The 19,684-nt window shown below is 36.0% G+C and overlaps 1 protein-coding gene across 1 annotated transcript in view; it reads left to right on the top strand.

Annotated features, from left to right (window-relative positions):
• Positions 1–19,684, top strand: part of xpo4 (exportin 4) — a 40,692-nt gene that overhangs the window by 3,987 nt on the left and 17,021 nt on the right. Inside the window, exons 2-7 of the mRNA XM_048194205.1 lie at positions 3,255–3,360; positions 6,929–7,070; positions 7,230–7,368; positions 8,543–8,659; positions 10,139–10,292; positions 16,606–16,718. Of these exons, the coding sequence (XP_048050162.1) occupies positions 3,255–3,360; positions 6,929–7,070; positions 7,230–7,368; positions 8,543–8,659; positions 10,139–10,292; positions 16,606–16,718 (771 nt within the window). The remainder of the gene's footprint in view (positions 1–3,254; positions 3,361–6,928; positions 7,071–7,229; positions 7,369–8,542; positions 8,660–10,138; positions 10,293–16,605; positions 16,719–19,684) is intronic.

Below are 19,684 nucleotides of genomic sequence, written 5' to 3'. Positions count from 1 at the left end.
TTGAGTGTTACATTATAGCCTGACCTGTAATAACATGAGCATAGTACAGAGTTATTATCGTAAACTTTAGTGTAGTTAGTTAGTTCACCCAAAAATCCAGCTTCCGTGTTCTACATCAGAACGCCGACTCTTTATTGGCCGGCTCCTGCGTCAGCATCACACTCATGCGTCGGGGTGCTCATATAAACGGCACCGGCGTTCGGACATAAACACGGAAGCGCTGCACTGTATTCACTGCGTCAACTGCGTAGGAGACTGACAGGGAAGAGGAAAAATTGTTGAATAAAGTCGCTATTTTTGTTTTGTTTTTGCGCACAATAATATTTTTGTCGCTTCATAACATTAAAGTTGAAACAATTGTAGTAACAATGACTATTTGAACAATGTCTTTACAACTACTCTGTGATAATTTCTTAGATTTCTATGGGAGATTAAAAAACCTCTCGGATTTTATCAAAAATATCTTATTTGTGTTCAGAAGATGAATGAAGGTCTTGCAGGTTTAGAACGACATGAGGGTGAGTAATTAATGATAGAAATTTTAATTTCTTGGTGAACTAACCCTTTAAACTATTAAACATTTTTGTTTATTGGAAATAAAATTATTAGTGTAACTAAAATAAGTTGAAGTTGAAGCACTAAAATTACTTACTGGAAATAACTAAAACTGAAATGTACAAAAAAAGTCATTAAAAAACCAAGCTAATAAAATGAGAAAAGCATGACAAAATTACTAAAAATGAAAACAAACTATAAAATAAACTATAATCATAAATGATTCTAAACTAACAGTGGTTTAGTACCATATTAATGTATTTATAGCCTTGATGCTATATGCATTTATATTTTAATTTTACTTAATACATTTTAATGTGGGAGGGACATTGAAACATTTTGCAACTTTAGATTTAGATTTATTAAGAATTTATTAGGATTTATTGTAGTTAGATTTATTTCTGTTTAATGTACATTTTAATTTTTTTTAACAAATTTGTTTGCGACCAAACAAAAGCTAGTGGACCCTGCAGTACAGCTGTAGACCACCTGTTGTGGACCTCTGGACTAGCTTATATTCTTGTTCATGTTGATGTTTCCATGGCATCAGACCGGATTGAGACCATGGAGCAAATGAAGCAGAAGTCTGCAGGATTCACAACAGCTAATAGGGTGTTATCACTGTTTTCTTCTGATAGTCTTCAACTGGCAGATGGGATTTGATATTTGTGTGTTAGGGAAGTGGCACATTTTTCCAATGCCTCCTGATGGTATTCAAGACTAGAGGTTTGCAGTAGTTGTACAGTCTGACATAATGCCCTAAGGGTTGATCTGCGCATGGAAAATGTTTCTATTCTGCAGTACGTGTTCGTTTTAATGTGCCTAGTGACGCGTGTCAGGTGATCTCTGTTTGTGTGCATGTATCAAATTATACCCTCTTCTCCTTAGTCTGGTTACTATGAGGTGGATGACTGCTATGCTGTAATTAGGAATGGAATGTGATGTTTAACGTAATGACTCAAGTGTGTGATGCGTTCACAGGGCAGACAGGACTGGGTGTGTTCATGTGTGTTGCTTCATTGTTCATCACTCAGCACAGGCTGTTTGATTTCCGTCATCACTTTTGGAGGCTCTTTTACCATTTTATCAGTGACCTGTTATGATTATAAAATGAATTTTTGCTTGGTGTAGTATTTCTTGTTTGTTTGAGACTAAAGGACATTAAAGAACTATTGAAAAATTAAATAAATATATTATACACCACCATTTAAATGTTTGGGCTCAATAAGGTTTATTTATTAAATTAATACTTTATTCAGCAAAGATGCATTAAAAATGACAGTAAAGACATTTAAGATGTTACAAAAGATTTTTATTTCAGTAAATGCTGTTGTTTTGGGGGGAAAAATTAAACTGTTTGGAACACTGATAATAAGAAATGTTTCTTGAGCAGCAAATCAGCATATTATAATGATTTCTGAAGGATCATGTGACACTGAAGACTGGAGTACTATTTTAATATTCCACAGCATTGCTGTTTTTACTGTATTTTTGAAATGCAGTCTTGGTGAGCATAAGTGACTTTGTAATAATTGTAATAAAAATATTGTTTATTTAAATACTTAAAGATGGATGGTATGACCAAAATCTAACCACAAAATAATTAATCTTCTATCACGGTAATGATACATACAGAAAAATCCTCCATGTCCTGCAGATTCTTCAGTTTTCAAGGATTTTTTGCATATTTGAACCCTTTACAGCAGTGGCTGTATGGTTTTAAGATTCATCTTTTCACACTGAGGACAACTGAGGGACTCAAACACAACTTTTAAAAAAGGTTCAAACATTCACTGATGCTCCAGAAGGAAACCGGGGAGTGAACTTTTGAACAGGATGAAGAAGTCCAAATTTGTCTTATTTTGTTGAAATATTTTTTTTTTCATTTAGTACTTCCCTTCGGAAGCAACAGAAGATACTTGCATGTTTCCCGGAAGACAAATGAAGTACAATTTACCTTGATCATCAAATTCTAAAAGTTTTCAAAAGTTTTTAATGCATCGTGTTTCCTTCTGGAGCATCAGTGAATGATTGAACCTTTTTTAATAGTTGAGTTTGAGTCCCTCAATTGTCCTCAGTGTGAAAAAATGAATCTCAAAATCATACAGTCACTGCTGGAAAGGGTTCAAATGTGCAAAAAAATCCTCAAACTGAAGAACCTGCAGGACCTGGAGGATTTTTCTGAAGAACAGAGCTCAGTTTAACTGCTCAGGACAAACAAGGGACTCATGAACAACCATCACAAAACAAAAAAACAGTCATAGATCATCCAGGTAACCACACACAGTGTTAAGAATCAAGGGTTCCCAAACTTTTGAACAGAGATATTTTAATAAATTCAGCTACTTTTTTGTCTTGTGGATTATATGTAAACATCTTTTATGTAAAATATCTTATTCTGGACCGTACTAAATTAAAAGTAGCATGCATTTTGTATGATCTCTCTTATTTTGACGAAATTATTCACATTTTCACAGATTCTGCAAGGGGTTCCCAAACTTTCGCATACCGCTGTGTCTGAATCTGTAAAGCTGCTTTGAAACAATGTGTATTGTGAAAGTGCTATACAAGTAAACCTGACTTGACTTTAGCTCATGATTGGCTTGTTTGTTTTGGTATACATGTGTGATATTCGATATTGACCAGTGTAACATGTTCAAAAACACAAATGTTTAACCTTCCTATGAATGTGTTCACAGGCACCGCCGTCCATGGTCAGCACAGAACAGAGGCAGCATGCAGAGCACATATTCCTGTCCTTCAGGAAGTCTAAATCCCCCTTTGCCGTCTGCAAACACATCCTCGGTAAGTCTCATCACTCAGATCTGACAGACACTGCAACTAGTACTGACCTTTTGCTGAGTCTTTTGGATTCTACTTCTTGGAGGTCACCAGTGACTTGACAGTCCTCTTATAAAACACAGACTATACATTTTAAATGTGTATATCTGCTAAAGGTTAATCTGTTAACTAGAAGTATACCGGCATATGAATGTTGTCAAAGCTAACACAAATTGATTAAAAGCTACAAAACTCCAGTTTTGATTACATGGGGTCTTTCTTGAACTCAGAATTGTCTGTAAAGCTGCTTTTAAACAGTATGTATTTTGAAAAGCTACACAAATAAAACTGACTTGACTTCTCAGTAAGAATGTCTGGTAGATTCTTAACCCTATAAAGTTATAAAGTCTTAGGCCTGGGGCCCATTTCAGAAAGGAGGTTAAGTGAAAACTCTGAGTATGTTAACCTTAAAATAAGGGAAACTGGGTTTTCCCTTTCAGAATGGGAGGTATGTCAAACCTGAGAAAGCGGGGTAAGTCAAGCCCGTTTTTGAAAAAAAGAGGTAACTTATACTCAGAGTCAGTTATCATGGTAACTTACTCTGTGAACCTAACCAGGGGTTCGTTTGTATTTTTTTTTTTTTCTTATTTCAAATACAAATATCTAAAAATTCTTAAATCAAGATGGAATTTCTGTATAAGAAAATGATATAAGATATTTAGTCTTGTTTCCTGGGGGGATCTAAATGAAGTGCATTTTACTTAAAGCTGCAGTACGCAACTTTTTTTGTGTTAAAGATTTACAAAAATTATATAATGAGAATATACAACATGAATCCGTGTTTTTGTCTTATCCTGAATCATTATGGTACACTTATAATAAGTGTTTATATTCAGACTATTTCAGACCGGACTGGTAGGACTCGCCGCAGAGTATCACAGTAACTGCGTGACTCGCCATAGACATACACAGAGAAAAAGTAGCTCCGGCTAGAATGTTCCTCCGCAAGACGCGTGCAGTTCTGTTTATTAACCGCTAGAGGGCCAAAAATCGCGGACAGCAGCTTTAAGTAAAATTATCTTCCAGTGTGGTAATAAAAATAATCTTAATGCAAACATAAAATCAGCCTTTTGCAGAGCTCGCTCTTCTCCCTTTTCCCATCACATATCACATCAGAAAGGCATTTATTTTCAATAAAAATTAAGAAAATGTTCTAAAAGTGGAAGTAAAGTGCCTAACGAGTGTTTAATAATAATAATAATAATAGAAGTATTTACAATTTTAATAAATATTATCATTTACACTCTATTATTGCATCCTGTTAATGTACAACAATACTGAGACGCAAGTAATATGTATCTGCCAGTATAAAGTATAAATAACATCTAATTTACTATTTACACTTATTGCAAAGAACTGCTACTTTTACATGGTAAATGCACTTAAGTAATTCTTTTTTTTTTTGCATATGGTATACCATGAAAATGAATAGTAGTTCAATAACTTACCGTTCTGCCAGTTTTCACCTCTGATATTATAACAGTGATAAGAATTGAACTTGTATTGACTCGGTATGCGGACGTCTTTTTGTTGGGTGCTGTTGACATGGTGAATCGTGATATCGGAGCTCCATTAATGATGGCTTTTCATAGTCGTGGTGCACGTGCTTCAACCTACTCAGAGTTTGAACTAACTCAATTCAGCTGTTCTGAAACCGAAAACTCAGTTTCCCATTTCAGAGTAAGTCAACTCAGAGTTGGTTGAACCTCCTTATTGAAACAGGCCCCTGGCTTCACAAACGGGGCTTAGATTAAGCCAGGGTTAGGCCTTAGTTCAATTAGGATATTTAAATAGCTTTTATAAACATGCCTTAGGGAAAAAAAAAAACATTGCTGGTGTGCATCTTGAGACAAAACAGTGGCACTGACATGTTTTAAGATATGTCAATGCAAGTTGCTTTCAGTTGAAACGGCTCAAACTTGCATTTTAGTCTTGGACTAGTCTTAAGCCTTGTCTGTGAAACCAGGGGATACGAAGTATCGTATTTGATTCAAGGTGCCCTAGAATTGAAAATTGAATTTACCTCGGCATAGTTAAATAATTAGCGTTCTGTACATGGAAATGACAGTGAGTCTCAAACACCATTGCTTCCTCCTTCATATGTAAATTTGATTTGTGCAAAAGACCTCTGAAGAACAGGCGAATCACAACATAACACCGACTGTGACGCAACAGTCTGGATCATTAATATGTACGCCCCCAACTTTTGCATATGCCAGCCCATGTTCATGGCATTAGACAAGCCAGTATTAATGTCTGTAGCTGTGCACAGAGCCGAATCAACAGACATTATGCAGGTAAGAAGCAAGGACAACAGTGAAAAATGGCAGATGGAGCAATAATAACTGACATGATCCATGAATTTTTAGTGATATTTGTAAATTGTCTTTCTAAATGTTTTGTTAGCATGTTGCTAATGTACTGTTAAATGTGGTTAAAGTTACCATTGTTTCTTACTGTATTCACGGAGACAAGAACCATGCCGTTATTTTCATTATTAAACACTTGCAGTCTGTATAATTCATAAACACAACTTCATTCTTTATAAATCTCTCCAACAGTGTAGCTTTAGCCCCGTTAGCCATGGAGCATAGCCTCAAACTCATTCAGAATCAAATGTAAACATCCAAATAAATACTATACTCACATGATCTGATATCCTGCATGACAAACACTTTGTAAAGATCCATTTTGAGGGTTATATTAGCTGTGTGAACTTTGTTTATGCAATGTATTATAGAGCTGCGAGCTTGGGGGCGGGGAGCGCAAGCATTTAAAGGGGACACGCGCTGAAATGGCGCATTTTTAATTATGCCCCAAAATAGGCAGTTAAAAAAATGAATAATAAAAATCTATGGGGTATTTTGAGCTGAAACTTCACACATTCAAGGGACACCTTAGACTTATATTACATGAAAAAGGGTTCTAGGGCACCTTTCACAAATTTCAAAGGCCTCTAAATTATCAACATGGCCAATTTTGCTGAAAAATGTTTTGTGCACAATCTACTATATGACTTTTGTTGCCAGATTGATAATTCATGCTTTTTTAGCATGTAAAAGGCTATTTAGTGTAATTTAAAAAAAACAACAAAAAAAAAAAACATTTTTTTCAGATTGCGGTACACGTCTTTTTGCTGTGAAATTTATAATATAAAGTCAATGTAAGAATTACTTTTATAATGTTAGTAATATTTCAGGATGAACATTTACTTAACTGACAATGTTTATTTGTACATCTCTCAACCTCTTTCTTACAAGCTATCAGAATTTTTCTTACGTTTTGGCCCCACAAACATCAGCAACTGTACCAAATTATTTTTCTCCTCGAGTTTTTTGAAAAAAAATTTTTAATTATAACTTTACTTAACTCTTATTTCGCATGTCAGGCATTTTTAACACCTAAACTCATTGAACTCTGGTGTGAATTTCAGAAGCATCTTAAACTTTTAAAGTATAAAATAATGTTTTAAGAACAAAAAAAGGAGAATAGAGAATAATAATAAATTAATGTTGTCTTTCTTTCTCCACAGAGACTAGTAAAGTGGACTATGTGTTGTTCCAGGCAGCCACAGCCATCATGGAGGCTGTGGTTAGAGAATGGATCCTTCTGGAGAAGAACAGCATCGAGTCTCTCAGAACATTCCTCCTCACATATGTCTTACAGAGACCCAAGTAAGTGTGTGAATGAACATGAAAGTTGGATATGAATGTACCTCTGCATAACCTCTGAAACCCATCTCTGGTTCAGTCTGTATTCAGCTTAGCTCAGTAAAAGTGTACGTCTCTTTCCCAATCTTTGAATTGTGTAAATCTCCCTCTGGTTCACTGCAGTCTGCAGAAGTATGTCCGAGAGCAGATCCTGTTAGCAGTAGCAGTAATAGTGAAGAGAGGCTCTCTCGACAAATCCATCAACTGTAAGAGCATCTTCCATGAGGTCAGCCAGCTCATCAGCAGCGGCAATCCCACAGTGGTAAGACTCGCGTATCACATGGATGAAAGCTGTGAGAGTTGACTGTGATGTAAAAACTATAATTAAATTCACTAAAGGCTCATTAGTGAATTTAACATTAGCTCATTGCATACACTTTGTATGCAAATGATTCCTTCAGTTAGTAACATTATTGTTGGTCTTTTTATTGAAAATACTTTAATTACACAGCCAGGTCTGGGCAAACATCACATAACATCATTAATATTCATGACCACAGCCTTCACTCTAGTAGGACTTGTTTATGTGAGGCTAATAAGAGGATTTTTCTTTAATTAACACTTTATAGCAATTTGAATTGGTAACATTAACAAACAAGAATGATCAACAAATTCAAATAGTTATTAATAGTTTTATTATATACATTCATATTTGAAAGTTCAAAAACATTTAACTATGCATTTTCTTAACATTTAGTCAGGTTTTAGAAATGAGAGTACATTAAGTCATCAAAATGTCTGTAGTCAATATAATTTTGCTAGTTTTGGCTTTTTGTATTTTTATATATATATAATATATATATATATATATCAACAAAGGCAACATTCATGGCAAAAAAAAAAATTCAATTAAACTAAAAAAAAAAAAAAAAAAAATATATATATATATAATATATATATATATATATATAATATATATATATATATATATATATATATATATATATATATAATTTTTTTTTTTTTTTTTTTAATTAAGAAGTTTAATTGTATATTTTTTTGTACTTATTTTTTTTGCCATGAATGTTTCCTTTTGTTGATATGTCAATAAACATCAATCTAATCCATTTTCAGTAAATGTAAAGTAATTCTGGGGGAAAATATCAAACATTTATTGGTCAGAACACGTGGAGGCCCTAATGTGTTGTATGTGACAGTCTATTTAAAAAAACGGCTTTGACCCTGCCTAAAAATTATTATTTTTTTTTTTAAATTTTTAATTAATTTGTTTGAGTTTGGCTATACGAAAAAGGTTAAAAGAAATTGAAGTACATACTGTGTCCTGCAGAGGGCGCTCCAGTTTCATGTTTTGAATTTGTTCAATTGAAGTTTCTGAAAAAGTGTCTAGGATATGTTTCCTAAGATATTTAACCCATTTTGGCTTGATGGAAATTAAACAATGTTGTATCTGTGCATGTCTTTATCTGTCTTGCTAGCAAACACTGGCCTGCTCCATCCTGACGGCTCTGTTGAGTGAGTTCTCCAGCTCCAATAAGACCAGTAACATTGGCCTCAGTATGGAGTTCCACGGAAGCTGCAAACGTGTCTTTCAGGTCTGTCCTCCTGCCCCAATCATTTTCTGTGTGTTCTTTTGATACCAGGTGTATTGACCCAGGCCTGGGCATTACATTTATGTGTTAACCTGCAATAGGCAAAAATTAAATGTGAAAAAGAAAACCTTAAAGCAGTGTTATATTAGTGTCATTGATGTACTATTATAGTGTCTAATTTTTTGAATTGGGTTTTATTTTTATATTTTCTGTTTTCTTTTTAATTTTAAAGTTTTAGTAATCCTATTGTGTATTTAGCATTTTTATTATTTTGTTTTTTGAAATGTATGTATAGATTTAATTCATTTTAATTTATTAGTTGTAGTTTATTTAGCTTTAGTTATTTTTGTATTTCAAGTTAAACCAGTTGAAAATGAGGAATGTTGCCATGCCATCTAGATGATATAAATGTAAAATTTTAGATATATATTAATGCTGTCAACGTTAACGTATGCAATTTAATTTTTTTTCCATTTTAAAGCATTAAAAATATTAACACAACGCAGCATCCATTTTTTTTCTGTCATTCTTTGGCTAGCATTACAATATATGATCACATTCTTATTTATGCAAATGCTTTTAAACCATTTAAACCTGCCAAAAGAGAAAATGAGAACGCGCCGTCTGTGAATGTCTTGTCACAAACACACGCGACGCACACACGCGCCATCGTGCGGATGGACGGCGCGCCAGAATCGAGTTCTCTGTCGTGCTTGAACAATAACACGCACAATAATGCAAAAAAATAGCCGTTTTGTCGAGTATCCTCATAAGAGCAGCCTTGATTGAGTTAAATAAAGTCTCAAAACGAAAGTAAAGAGCTGTGAGAAAGTGGGACTCGTGATCCGCGTCTTGCAGCAGCAGCGGCAGCTCTTAAAGTGACAGCAACCAATAATCCCGTCTGTCATTGAAGATAATAAAAAAGAGAAAAAAGGTAACAGAGAAAATTAATCACTGCTGTTGACTAAATAACTTTTGTAGCTTTAATAATGAGTATCTATATTTAATTTAGGCTATAAATTATGCAGTGCAGACTGTTTGGTAACTTTATTAAATTTCTGTATTTTTTCTATCTGTTAGGCAGGTAGGAAAGCACTATATATATATTGTTATATACACGGTTATTATTGTTAACTAACTAAAACCATAAAGAAATATGTTTGTTACTTGAAACATTATATATATATATATATATATATATATATATATATATATATATATATATATAGTTTCAAGTAACAAACATATTTCTTTATGGTTTTAGTTAGTTAACAATAATAACCGTCTTGAAGCATGTGTTATGGTCACATTGCATATATGCAGAATTATGTAATAATTGAAACAAATCTTTTTACTGAAATATTGTCTAATACATGTGATCAGAGTTGATTTGAATCTTGTGGAATTAAATCTGGAAATCAGTACCAATACCCAGCATTAATTTGACTGCTTGTGCATTTTTGGCGCACGTGTGTGTTGCAGGAGGATGACCTCAGGCAGATCTTCATGCTCACTATGGAGGTCCTACAGGAGTTCAGTCGGAGGGAGAACCTCAACGCTCAGATGTCCTGTGTGTTCCAACGCTACCTTGCACTGGCTAATCAAGTGCTCAGCTGGAACTTTCTTCCACCTAATCATATCCTTTCAAGAAGTGACTTTTTTATATTTGAGTGCTTATATTTGTAGTCATGACTTTTTCACTTTTAAATTTAGTGGGAAATTGAGAGAGGTGATGCAGGCTAGATTTATCTCCCTGGGAGCACAAGGGAACACTAGACCTTGGCTGAAGCTTGAGAGGCACAAGGGTTAAGAAAGAAAATTAACTGACTTATTTTTGGATTAATAATAGACAAGCTATAATGTGATAATCATTCTCAACCTTCATAGCAGTTCTCGTGAAATAATCGCGAACAGAACCGGATCCAGGCACAGTTCTTTTTGCTCCTTAAAAAAACAAACTGATCTAGAGGTCAACTTTTTCTGAGCGTGGAAAAAAAAAAAAGGCTTGAAGCCATTTTTGAGGAATTAGAAAGCAAGTTCTACAGTTAAATTCTTTTAAAATATTGACATCAGTTTTAAAGGTCTGGTTTTAAGGAACTTGTCTCACCATAGTTTTACTTCTGCCTTCTTATGTCATTTTCTTTTGCTGTTAGCATGTGTTTGTGTTAGTCCTAAATCACAAGCTGTGATTGATGGTGCGCGTGCGTCTGTGTGTGTTTTAGCTCTGTTAGGCGTTAATCCCACTCAGGCTGACTTTGTGTCTCTGTGTCTCTTTAAAGAGATCTGAGCTGGCGTCTATGCCAACCAGGGTCACGTATCACTTACAAAGGAGGCTTGTGCCAAGCCCTTATCGTGCTCAATAAGTGTGCCTTTAAACACACAGCTCATTGAGTGCTGGCTTGGAATGTCGGGCGGCCATTTGTGCATTGATGTGTTTGCATAGTTTCAAGTCATATTAATTGCCCACTGGGTGCTGGAGGGGGAGATGGTTCTTTGATACCAAGAGCACATTTGTTAAGGACACAGAGAGGACAGAATGTGTGAGTTTATTAGTGTATATTTATAAAAATCGACTAATCTGTGAGTTGTGTGAATGACTAGTCAATTAATCTGTTCTTTTAAAGTTTAATGTCTATACTAGACTTGCATTCACAGCAGTCTAATTAAAGCACTACTTTAAATGTAAAAGAATAAAGAATGGAAAGAATATATATGGTAAAAATATATAAAATGATCAAAAATACATTAAAAACAGTAACATTGTGAACTGCTATAACAATTTAAAACAAGTCTTTTCTATTTTAATATATTTCAAAATGTAATTTATTCCTGTGATGGCAAAGTTGATTTTTCAGTGTCATTACTCCAGTCTTCAGTGTCACGTGATCCTTCGGAAATTAATTTTTATTATTATGTTATAATAATGTTATGTTGAAAACAGTTGTGTTGCTTGAGATTTTTGTGAAAATAAATTTTTTTCAGGATTCTTTGCTGCTTAGAAAGTTCAAAATAACATTATTTGAAACCGAACTTTCGATTAATTTAATGTGTCCTTACTAAATAAAAATATTAATTAAAAAGCAAACAAATCCAAAACCCAAACTTTTGACTGGTATTGTATATAAAATATTAAATAATTAATTCATTTTATATATATTTTATATTTATGTATGTGTAATATATTGTAAATTTATATTTAATATATATTTATATTTTACATATTCAAGACTAGTTGACCATCTTGACCCATCCCAAGTGTGTGTGTGTGTGTGTGTGTGTGTGTGTGTGTTTTAGTGTGCGTTCCTGACAGCCGCTTAGATTCTGCTTTCCTCAAAGTGCCGCCATCTCTCAGTAGTCAAGGCCATGGCATGCGTGTCATTTGTCCACGACACACTCCCACTTGACGCATGTACATTTTTCATGTACATGTTGGCGTGATTCTTAAACGTGATTCCCCTCAGTGTCTGAAGTACTGCATGTCTGTCCATGGCCCTAGTGACCCCGGGGTGGGTTGTGGCCAGGCTTTGAGCCGGTCAGGTGCTCTGAATGGAAGAGAGAGATGACAGATGGCTGTGTGCCACCCCTCATCTCTGACACACAAACACACATGCACGAGTGAGAAGAGCTTTGTAAGACCACTGTCCCGGGCCTGACATCAGGGAGGAGGGCGTTCCTGGGGCTGTGAGGGGAATCTTAAGAGGGAGGATGTGACACTCAGGCTTCCTAATAGCCTTGGATCTCATCTCTGCTCTCTGGCACCGGCAGCTCCCAGCATTCTCATAATCATTATGTCTGCTGAATGCCCCTGACTGATTCAGTCTGCACAAGACTCCTTATAGTTCTCACACTTCAGTGTCCACTTTTGTTTAATTGACCTGGCCAATACATCAGCCAGGCTATCATTAATCTATACAGAGATTGAAATATACATGTCATGTTCAGTCATTTTAGGATAAGGAAGGAGTAGCTTGCAGATTCAGACCAGTTTCTACTAAATTACGTCTATGGTTGGTACAACTGCCAGCTCATTGCTGTGGCCACAATTGAAAAAGTGTTTTCATTGTGTGGAAACTTTGTGCTTGATATTGCTTTTGTGTTGTCTTTATTTACACGTGTTCTTGAGGGGAAAAGTAAATATTTAACTTTTATGTAGTGACTGTTTCCCATAGAATTTTTCCGAGATGTCACACTGGTGTTTTTCGGAAGCCAAACAAATTGAATTTAAAAATAAGAATAATTTCTTCTTCTACTTCTTGTTCTTCTCTTCCTTCTCTTTCTTCTTCTTCTCCTTCTCCTTCTTCTTCTCCTTTTTCTTCTCCTCCTTCTCCTCCTTCTACTACTACTTCTTCTTCTCCAAGACAGAAATGTATTACTATTGTAATATAGATGCACTGTAAAATAAGTTAATATTTTAGAAGTATATTATTAATGCTTTTAACAGTAGTAACATTACTTGCGTCTTAAAACTCTTGCAGTTGCAAGTCAGGAAATGATTTAATCAACCTCAAGCTTTTATTTTGGCAGAAAACTCTCGGGATACTGTAACGTTTCTGTGATAACAGACTTACAAATGTTTCTCATTACAAATCTAGTGATATGCTGTAATAAGTTCAGTTTACTGCAACATGTGCTGTGAACTGAGCCACTTTGAGATGCTAAAAAACAGATCATGAGCTGCACACGTGTATATGAACACAGTTCCACACTTCACTCTGAAACCCATAGCGCAGTAGATTATAATCATTAAATACTTATTTAATTAAATTTTTGCTATTTAATAATCACAATACTGATTTTAGTTTGATTGACAGATGCTTTGCTAAAGCAGTGGAGCAAAACACATCTTTTCTTATTATGAGAAAATATTTTTGGTTCGTAATGAAACTTTGGTGGGATAGCTTAGACTGGTGGGCCGCCACCGCCACAGTCTAGGTAATTAATAGGAAATGCCGAGTGTCGTTTGGATTGGATTACTTTAAAAAGGTTACAGACTCAACACAGATCAGTTTAGCGAAACAAATTTAATCTTTATGAATTTACAGAAATCTCTTTTGAATCAGATTTAAATCAGTCACTGGTTGATGGAATTTATTTGCTGTCAACTCAAACATTCATACCCCTGCTTGATATCCTGTTCAGTTCTTTAAAACTAGAAAGTACTGTTTTCTCTCGAAGTATCACATCTCCAAATAAACTATGCCTTCTAAAATGTAGTAATACTGCTCTATGAGTGTGTATGGCTCTGTATTCACCCCTTGAGCTCATTTGTCCCTCCATCCTCTCTCTGTCTCCGTCACAGCATGAGTCTGTCTCTTAAATCTAACTTGTCAGACTTTGTCTTCATTATGGCTTGTTCTGCTTTCTCTCATATGTGACACACCATAAGTACAGAACAGATATGTTTAATCTTTCCATCTGGAAGACCATGTATATGGCTCTATGTGAATATAGTGTGTGTGTATGAAAGTGAAGGAATTGTATGTTAATGTTGGTACTGTACAAATTATAATTAAGGCCAGTCTGAACCCCAGCTCTTTTTTCCAGGAGTTATTACTGTCAGACTTCAAATTGGCTGGTTATAGATATCACAGTTTCCACAAAATATTCAACTGTTTTCAACATTGATATTATGTAAGAAATGTTTCTTGAGCACCAAATCGGCATATTAGAATTATTTCTGAAGGATCATGTGACACTCAAGACTGGAGCAATTATGCTGAAAAATCAGCTTTGCCATCACAGGAATAAATTACATAAAATGAACATAGACAATAGTTATTTTAAATTGTAATATTTTTGATCAAGTACTGTTGTGGTAAATTCAGTGTCTCAATGTGCCTTCAGTTCTGGTCTCAAAGAAAGCTCTCTGAGTTGAAGTTCCAGGTCTCAAAAGCTTAACTTTATTGACAAGCAACAAAGTGAGATACCAGCTGTTCATCTGAATTTTTCTCCGGCCAGGGCTCAATTCTTATACAGTTTTCTTATCTGTTATTTCGCAATAACCAAGTGACATAATTCTCTGGTAAGATTCACCCCTCCTGTTTTCCCGCAACCAAGTTCGACATCTTTTGCCTTTCTCTCTAATTGTGGAATTCTGCCAATTGATGGTCAACTCTTTCTCATAGGCAAAATGTAACATTCTCCAAGGACAATCAACTCTTCCCAGTGGCAAAAAGCCTCCACGTTGACACTTTTTCCAACAGTGGTCTTATTTTTTTCACAGCCACCTGTTGTTTCCTTGAAAAATCCCTGACTAAGCAAAATATGCTCAGTGGCCAAGCTAACTTTTCAGATACATTTGACCCTTGTAATCACAGTCGCATAGGCCATGAGGCCTCAAAACACTTCTGGCTTTTATAGTATTCAAGCTAAATCTACAATTGTTTTCTATAGGATAAATAAAAAAGTTCATCAGTAAATGCAGCATTGATGAGCATAAGAAACAATAAAAATCTTACTGACCTCAAACTTGAACAATAATGAATATTCAACAGATATATAGGATAAACATTTACCCTATTGAAAGGGCTTTGCACTCTGCGTTTTATATATTTATATAAACAGTTGCTGGATATACACATGCAACAGTGCGTTTTTGGCTGTTGCATCACATCTCACATTGTTTTTCTTTTTTTTTTTTTTTTTACACTCACACCATGAGTGTTTTTCATTCGTCAAGTTTAAAATAGTTGTCTATATAGTCATCTATATTTTAGTCTAACTGTGTTCGAACACTATAACGTATCCTTTGTGAATGCCCCCTGAGAGACTCATCTTGTGGTCATGACCTCTGACTACTTGATTTGACATGTAGTTTTGCACATCTCTGGTTGAGGTCATCATGTGTTTCGTGTCTTCAGCAGCTGGGACGAGGACTGGTGTAAACGAGTCATGTGCGTTTATGAGTAAGCCCGGGTTGGGTTTCAGGAGGTCATATCTTTAGTCACCCTCCCTGTTTTTCATACGCTCGCACACTTTTCCAGCAATAGCTCCAAGTGACATTAAATGACCGGCTGGTTTATCCCCTGCACCAAGTCAGTGCTTGTTGGCGTCCATCCGTCCGTCAGTCAGTCTCTCCCTGCTGCTTTCATATGGCAGGCTGCTATCAGCTCGCTGGTGGTCAGCACACAAGCTCCAGCCGCTCTCCCTTGAGGCCCGTTCTCTCCTCAGCGCGGGTCACACAGAGTTCTGCCGGCCCTTTCTATTTTTAAGAGGCCATAAAGTCAGATCTGCTCAGGACCGACTTCGGGCAGAGGGGATGTTACGCACTCCATCACCCTAGTCAAACACCTGGCACTTCCTGGTGTTTGTATAGTGAATTCATAGGTGAGTCGCCACGTATTTGCGTGGTGTAAGATAATTTACTTTGATATATGCAGCTGTATATGGCGGACATGAGCAGAAACTGTAATGTCTGTGTGTGTGTGTGTGTGTGTGTGTGTGTGTGTGTGTGTGTGTGTGTGTGTGTGTGTGTGTGTGTATGAGAGCACTTGCATTTGTCTGCTGGGAGTGACTGTGGGTCCGGCCCAGAGGAATGCGTGGCCTTTGCCGGTAACTGGCTTTGATCAGACATTCCTGTGGGAGCCTTTTCTCTCTCTCTCTCGCTTGCTCGCTCGCTCGCTCACCCTCCTCTTGCTCATTTTGTCGTTTTGTTTTCCCCCTCCATCTCTTTTCCCAGTGGGCTACATATGGAAAGGGGGAGATTTTGAGGTAAACATTTAGTGGGAGGGGACAGCACGATTGAACGGTAGTAACAGTGCCGCTGAAGAAGAGCCATAGAGAAAGAGCTGGAGAAAACAGATGCTGGGAATTCACTGCAGCAGTTTTCCATACTTCTCTTATTGTAGATCAGGAGGAACAGCCAGAGAGAAGTGATAGAAATACAAGGGACTTTGAAAGGTCTGTCCTGTCTTTTCTGCTTTTGCTGTTGACCTTAACTGAGGTGTCACTGGGGAGGCACTACATTGCCATGTTCGAAGCGACTCAGAATGTCATGCTCAAGCCAACCGATTCCTGGAGGGAAACTCTTCTAGACCACAGAGTCATGGACCTTTTCTTCACTGTGAGTACCACCTTTTTTTTTTTTTTTTTTTTTTTTTTTTTTTTTTAATACATTTCTCTCGCAGGTTTATTTTCCTTGACGTCTTATTCTTCGCTTTGAAACTGCTCTTTTTTACTCCTTTTTCCTCTTTTCTTATGCTATTGCACATTCAATACCTGCGTTCTCTCATCCTGTTTATTCCTCATGTTTTCTCTTCCTGCTTCTTTCAAATAATTGTCTCTAACCGTTGATGTGGTGACCTAATGACACGGCATCAGACAGAATTAAATGATTGATATTGAGCAGATGTAAAAATACACGTTTAAAAGAAATGAGCTTCATTTTTGTTGCGGTGAGTAAACACTCATTATCATGTGTTGCCTTAGAACCAGCGGTCAAAGACACAGTCCTGTCTGGTCTGTGTGAAGATCTGAGAAAAAATGCGAAAAGAAATCACATGTATTTATTTATTTAGTGTATAGTTGTGTATTAAAATAAAACTCTATCTATCTATGTATCTATCTATGTATCTATCTATGTATCTATCTATGTATCTATCTATGTATCTATCTATGTATCTATCTATGTATCTATCTATGTATCTATCTATCTATCTATCTATCTATCTATCTATCTATCTATCTATCTATCTATCGCATGCAAAAAAAAAAATTGGGGGTCAGTAAAATATTTTGATGTTTTTGTCTTTGTCTGTCTTTGTAACACTTCAGTTTAGGATCCAATTATCACTATTACCTAGTTGCTTATTAGCATGCATGGGTCTAGGATATTGGCTGTTTATTACTTATAAAGCACATATTAATGCCTTATTCTGCATGACCTTATTCTATATCCCTTAATCCTACCCAATACCTAAAACTGCCTTACTAACTATTAATAAGCAATAATTAGGAGTTTGAGGCAAAGGTCGTAGTTAATAGTTAGTTAATAGTGAGAATTTGTGAGAATCCTAAATCAAAAGTGTGACCAAAAAACTAATATTGGGATATATTAATACAATTTAAAATAACTATATTTGTGGAAACCATGATAAATTCTCTGATTAGAAAGTTCAGAAGAACTTTTGAAATCTTTTGTAGCATTATTAACATCTTTGCTGACACTTTTGATGAATTTAATGCATCCTTGCTGTATGATTTATTAATTTCTTTAAAAAAAAAAAGGAATATTTTATTGACCCTCAACTTTAACGGTAGGGTTTATGCTACAGTATATATGATGACTTTCAGCACTCGTGTATACATGAGAATTTGCCCTTTTCATCTGTAACCGAATCTGTGGTGACACAACTGTCCCAGGGCAAACCATTTTCCGAACTCTTAAGTTTGTGTGAGTTGCGCACTGCAATAATGACAACAGTACAAGGAAAAATGTTAGGTAATTATTTCTCCACTGAATGTTCATTAGCTATGCATTAATAATGATTTGGTTCTGTCAAAATTGTACTGAGAAGCAAATCTATTATAGTCCATAATCTGTTAAATCCATAGTTTATTTTTGATGTTACTCTTCAGATTTAGATGGCTGAATAAAGTTACCAGTCAGGAGCAGTGAATGTTTTTTTTTTTCTTTCTTTTTTTTTCTTGTCAATGTTGTTTAATTAGTACTCCCCAATTACCCATTTTATTTGTACGTTTGATCTAGTAAGGTCCCACGCTGAATGAAATATTTTCTTTCTTTGTGCTCTATATTAAAGCAGTATAAATTTTAGATTATTATATCCAGAAGACCATGTGTTATGCATGCATTCTGCATGGTACACCTTCAAGTCATTATAAATTCAGTCTAATGGGTCATTACATCTCACAGAACTAATGCCTGTGAGGCTCCGGTCGCGATGTGTGGAACAATTCCGTCAGGTTACCCTCGGCATCAGTGATGCGCATGCCAAATAGCGTTCCGCTCTTTCTCCATTACCATTGCACGATCTCCCTGAGGCATCTGCTGCCAAATAATGCTCTACTTTCCACCATCAGTCTTGGGTGGTTTGTACAGCCCGATTAGATGTTACTTTCCTTCACTCTGCTGCTCAGGAATGAGTCTACAAGGTGCCAAAATGCTGCTCCATCATTCATGCCTCTTCTGAAAGGAGGCTGCAATCTGGTAACTGGCGACAAACTGTGCACCCGTCTTAACAAGGGTCAGTCTGTTGACCTGGAGGTCAAGGGCTGTTCAAACATAAGTGTCTCATTTGTCTTTTATGGGATTTGCTGTTATGGGTTTTAAGCGTACTGAAATAGCAGATATTTGCTTGTTTTTTGACACATGTATGTAATTTATTTATTGACTTATTACATTTTTTATTTACTTTGTAAATGTCAGTATGCTTGATAGTCATCTAAAATAATCAAATAAGTAATTTTGGATTTTATAAGATTTTAGCTGGTTTAATATGACAAACTATTATTACTATTAAATGTATTCTTTTTATTATCAAAAACTAAGGAAGGTTTAAACAGATTTAAATGTTTACAGCACCACAGCTCAATGTGTCAAAGCACAAGCGTTAGTGTTTAGACCATGACTCTGATAGAACGCAAAAAAAAATTTGGTGTTGTATGAGAGTTCAGTGAAGTCTCCTCGGCGCTGAGCATGATGTTCAGTGGTTTTGTGTCGGTCTCTCGGGGTGTTGTTTGGGCCATGTGATATTTAGTGGTATTTACAGTGGGTGGGGGGAATGTTTTTGTTAAAGGATGAAGAGTGGTCAGCTGTCACACCCTCTGTGTGTCTTTACGAGTCTCCTTGTAGCTCTGTGCGGAGTGCTCGTTGTTTTTCTACGCCCAAGCCAGGGGGATCTGTGTGTATAAGGGTGAATTATTGAAGGGGAGGGTGAGTGTGCGTGTGTCGGCCTGTCAGCGGCGTCTGTGTGTGTATGCTGGCCCGTCAGCTGTTGGTCCTCACTTCTCAGCTGTGCCCTGAACAGACGAGGGGGCGTCCAGACACGCGCTGCTGGGGTCAGAGGTGAC

The sequence above is a fragment of the Megalobrama amblycephala genome, linkage group LG6 (assembly GCF_018812025.1).
Source record: "Megalobrama amblycephala isolate DHTTF-2021 linkage group LG6, ASM1881202v1, whole genome shotgun sequence".
Lineage (NCBI taxonomy): Eukaryota > Metazoa > Chordata > Actinopteri > Cypriniformes > Xenocyprididae > Megalobrama > Megalobrama amblycephala.
This window is presented reverse-complemented; position numbering and strand designations above follow the sequence as displayed.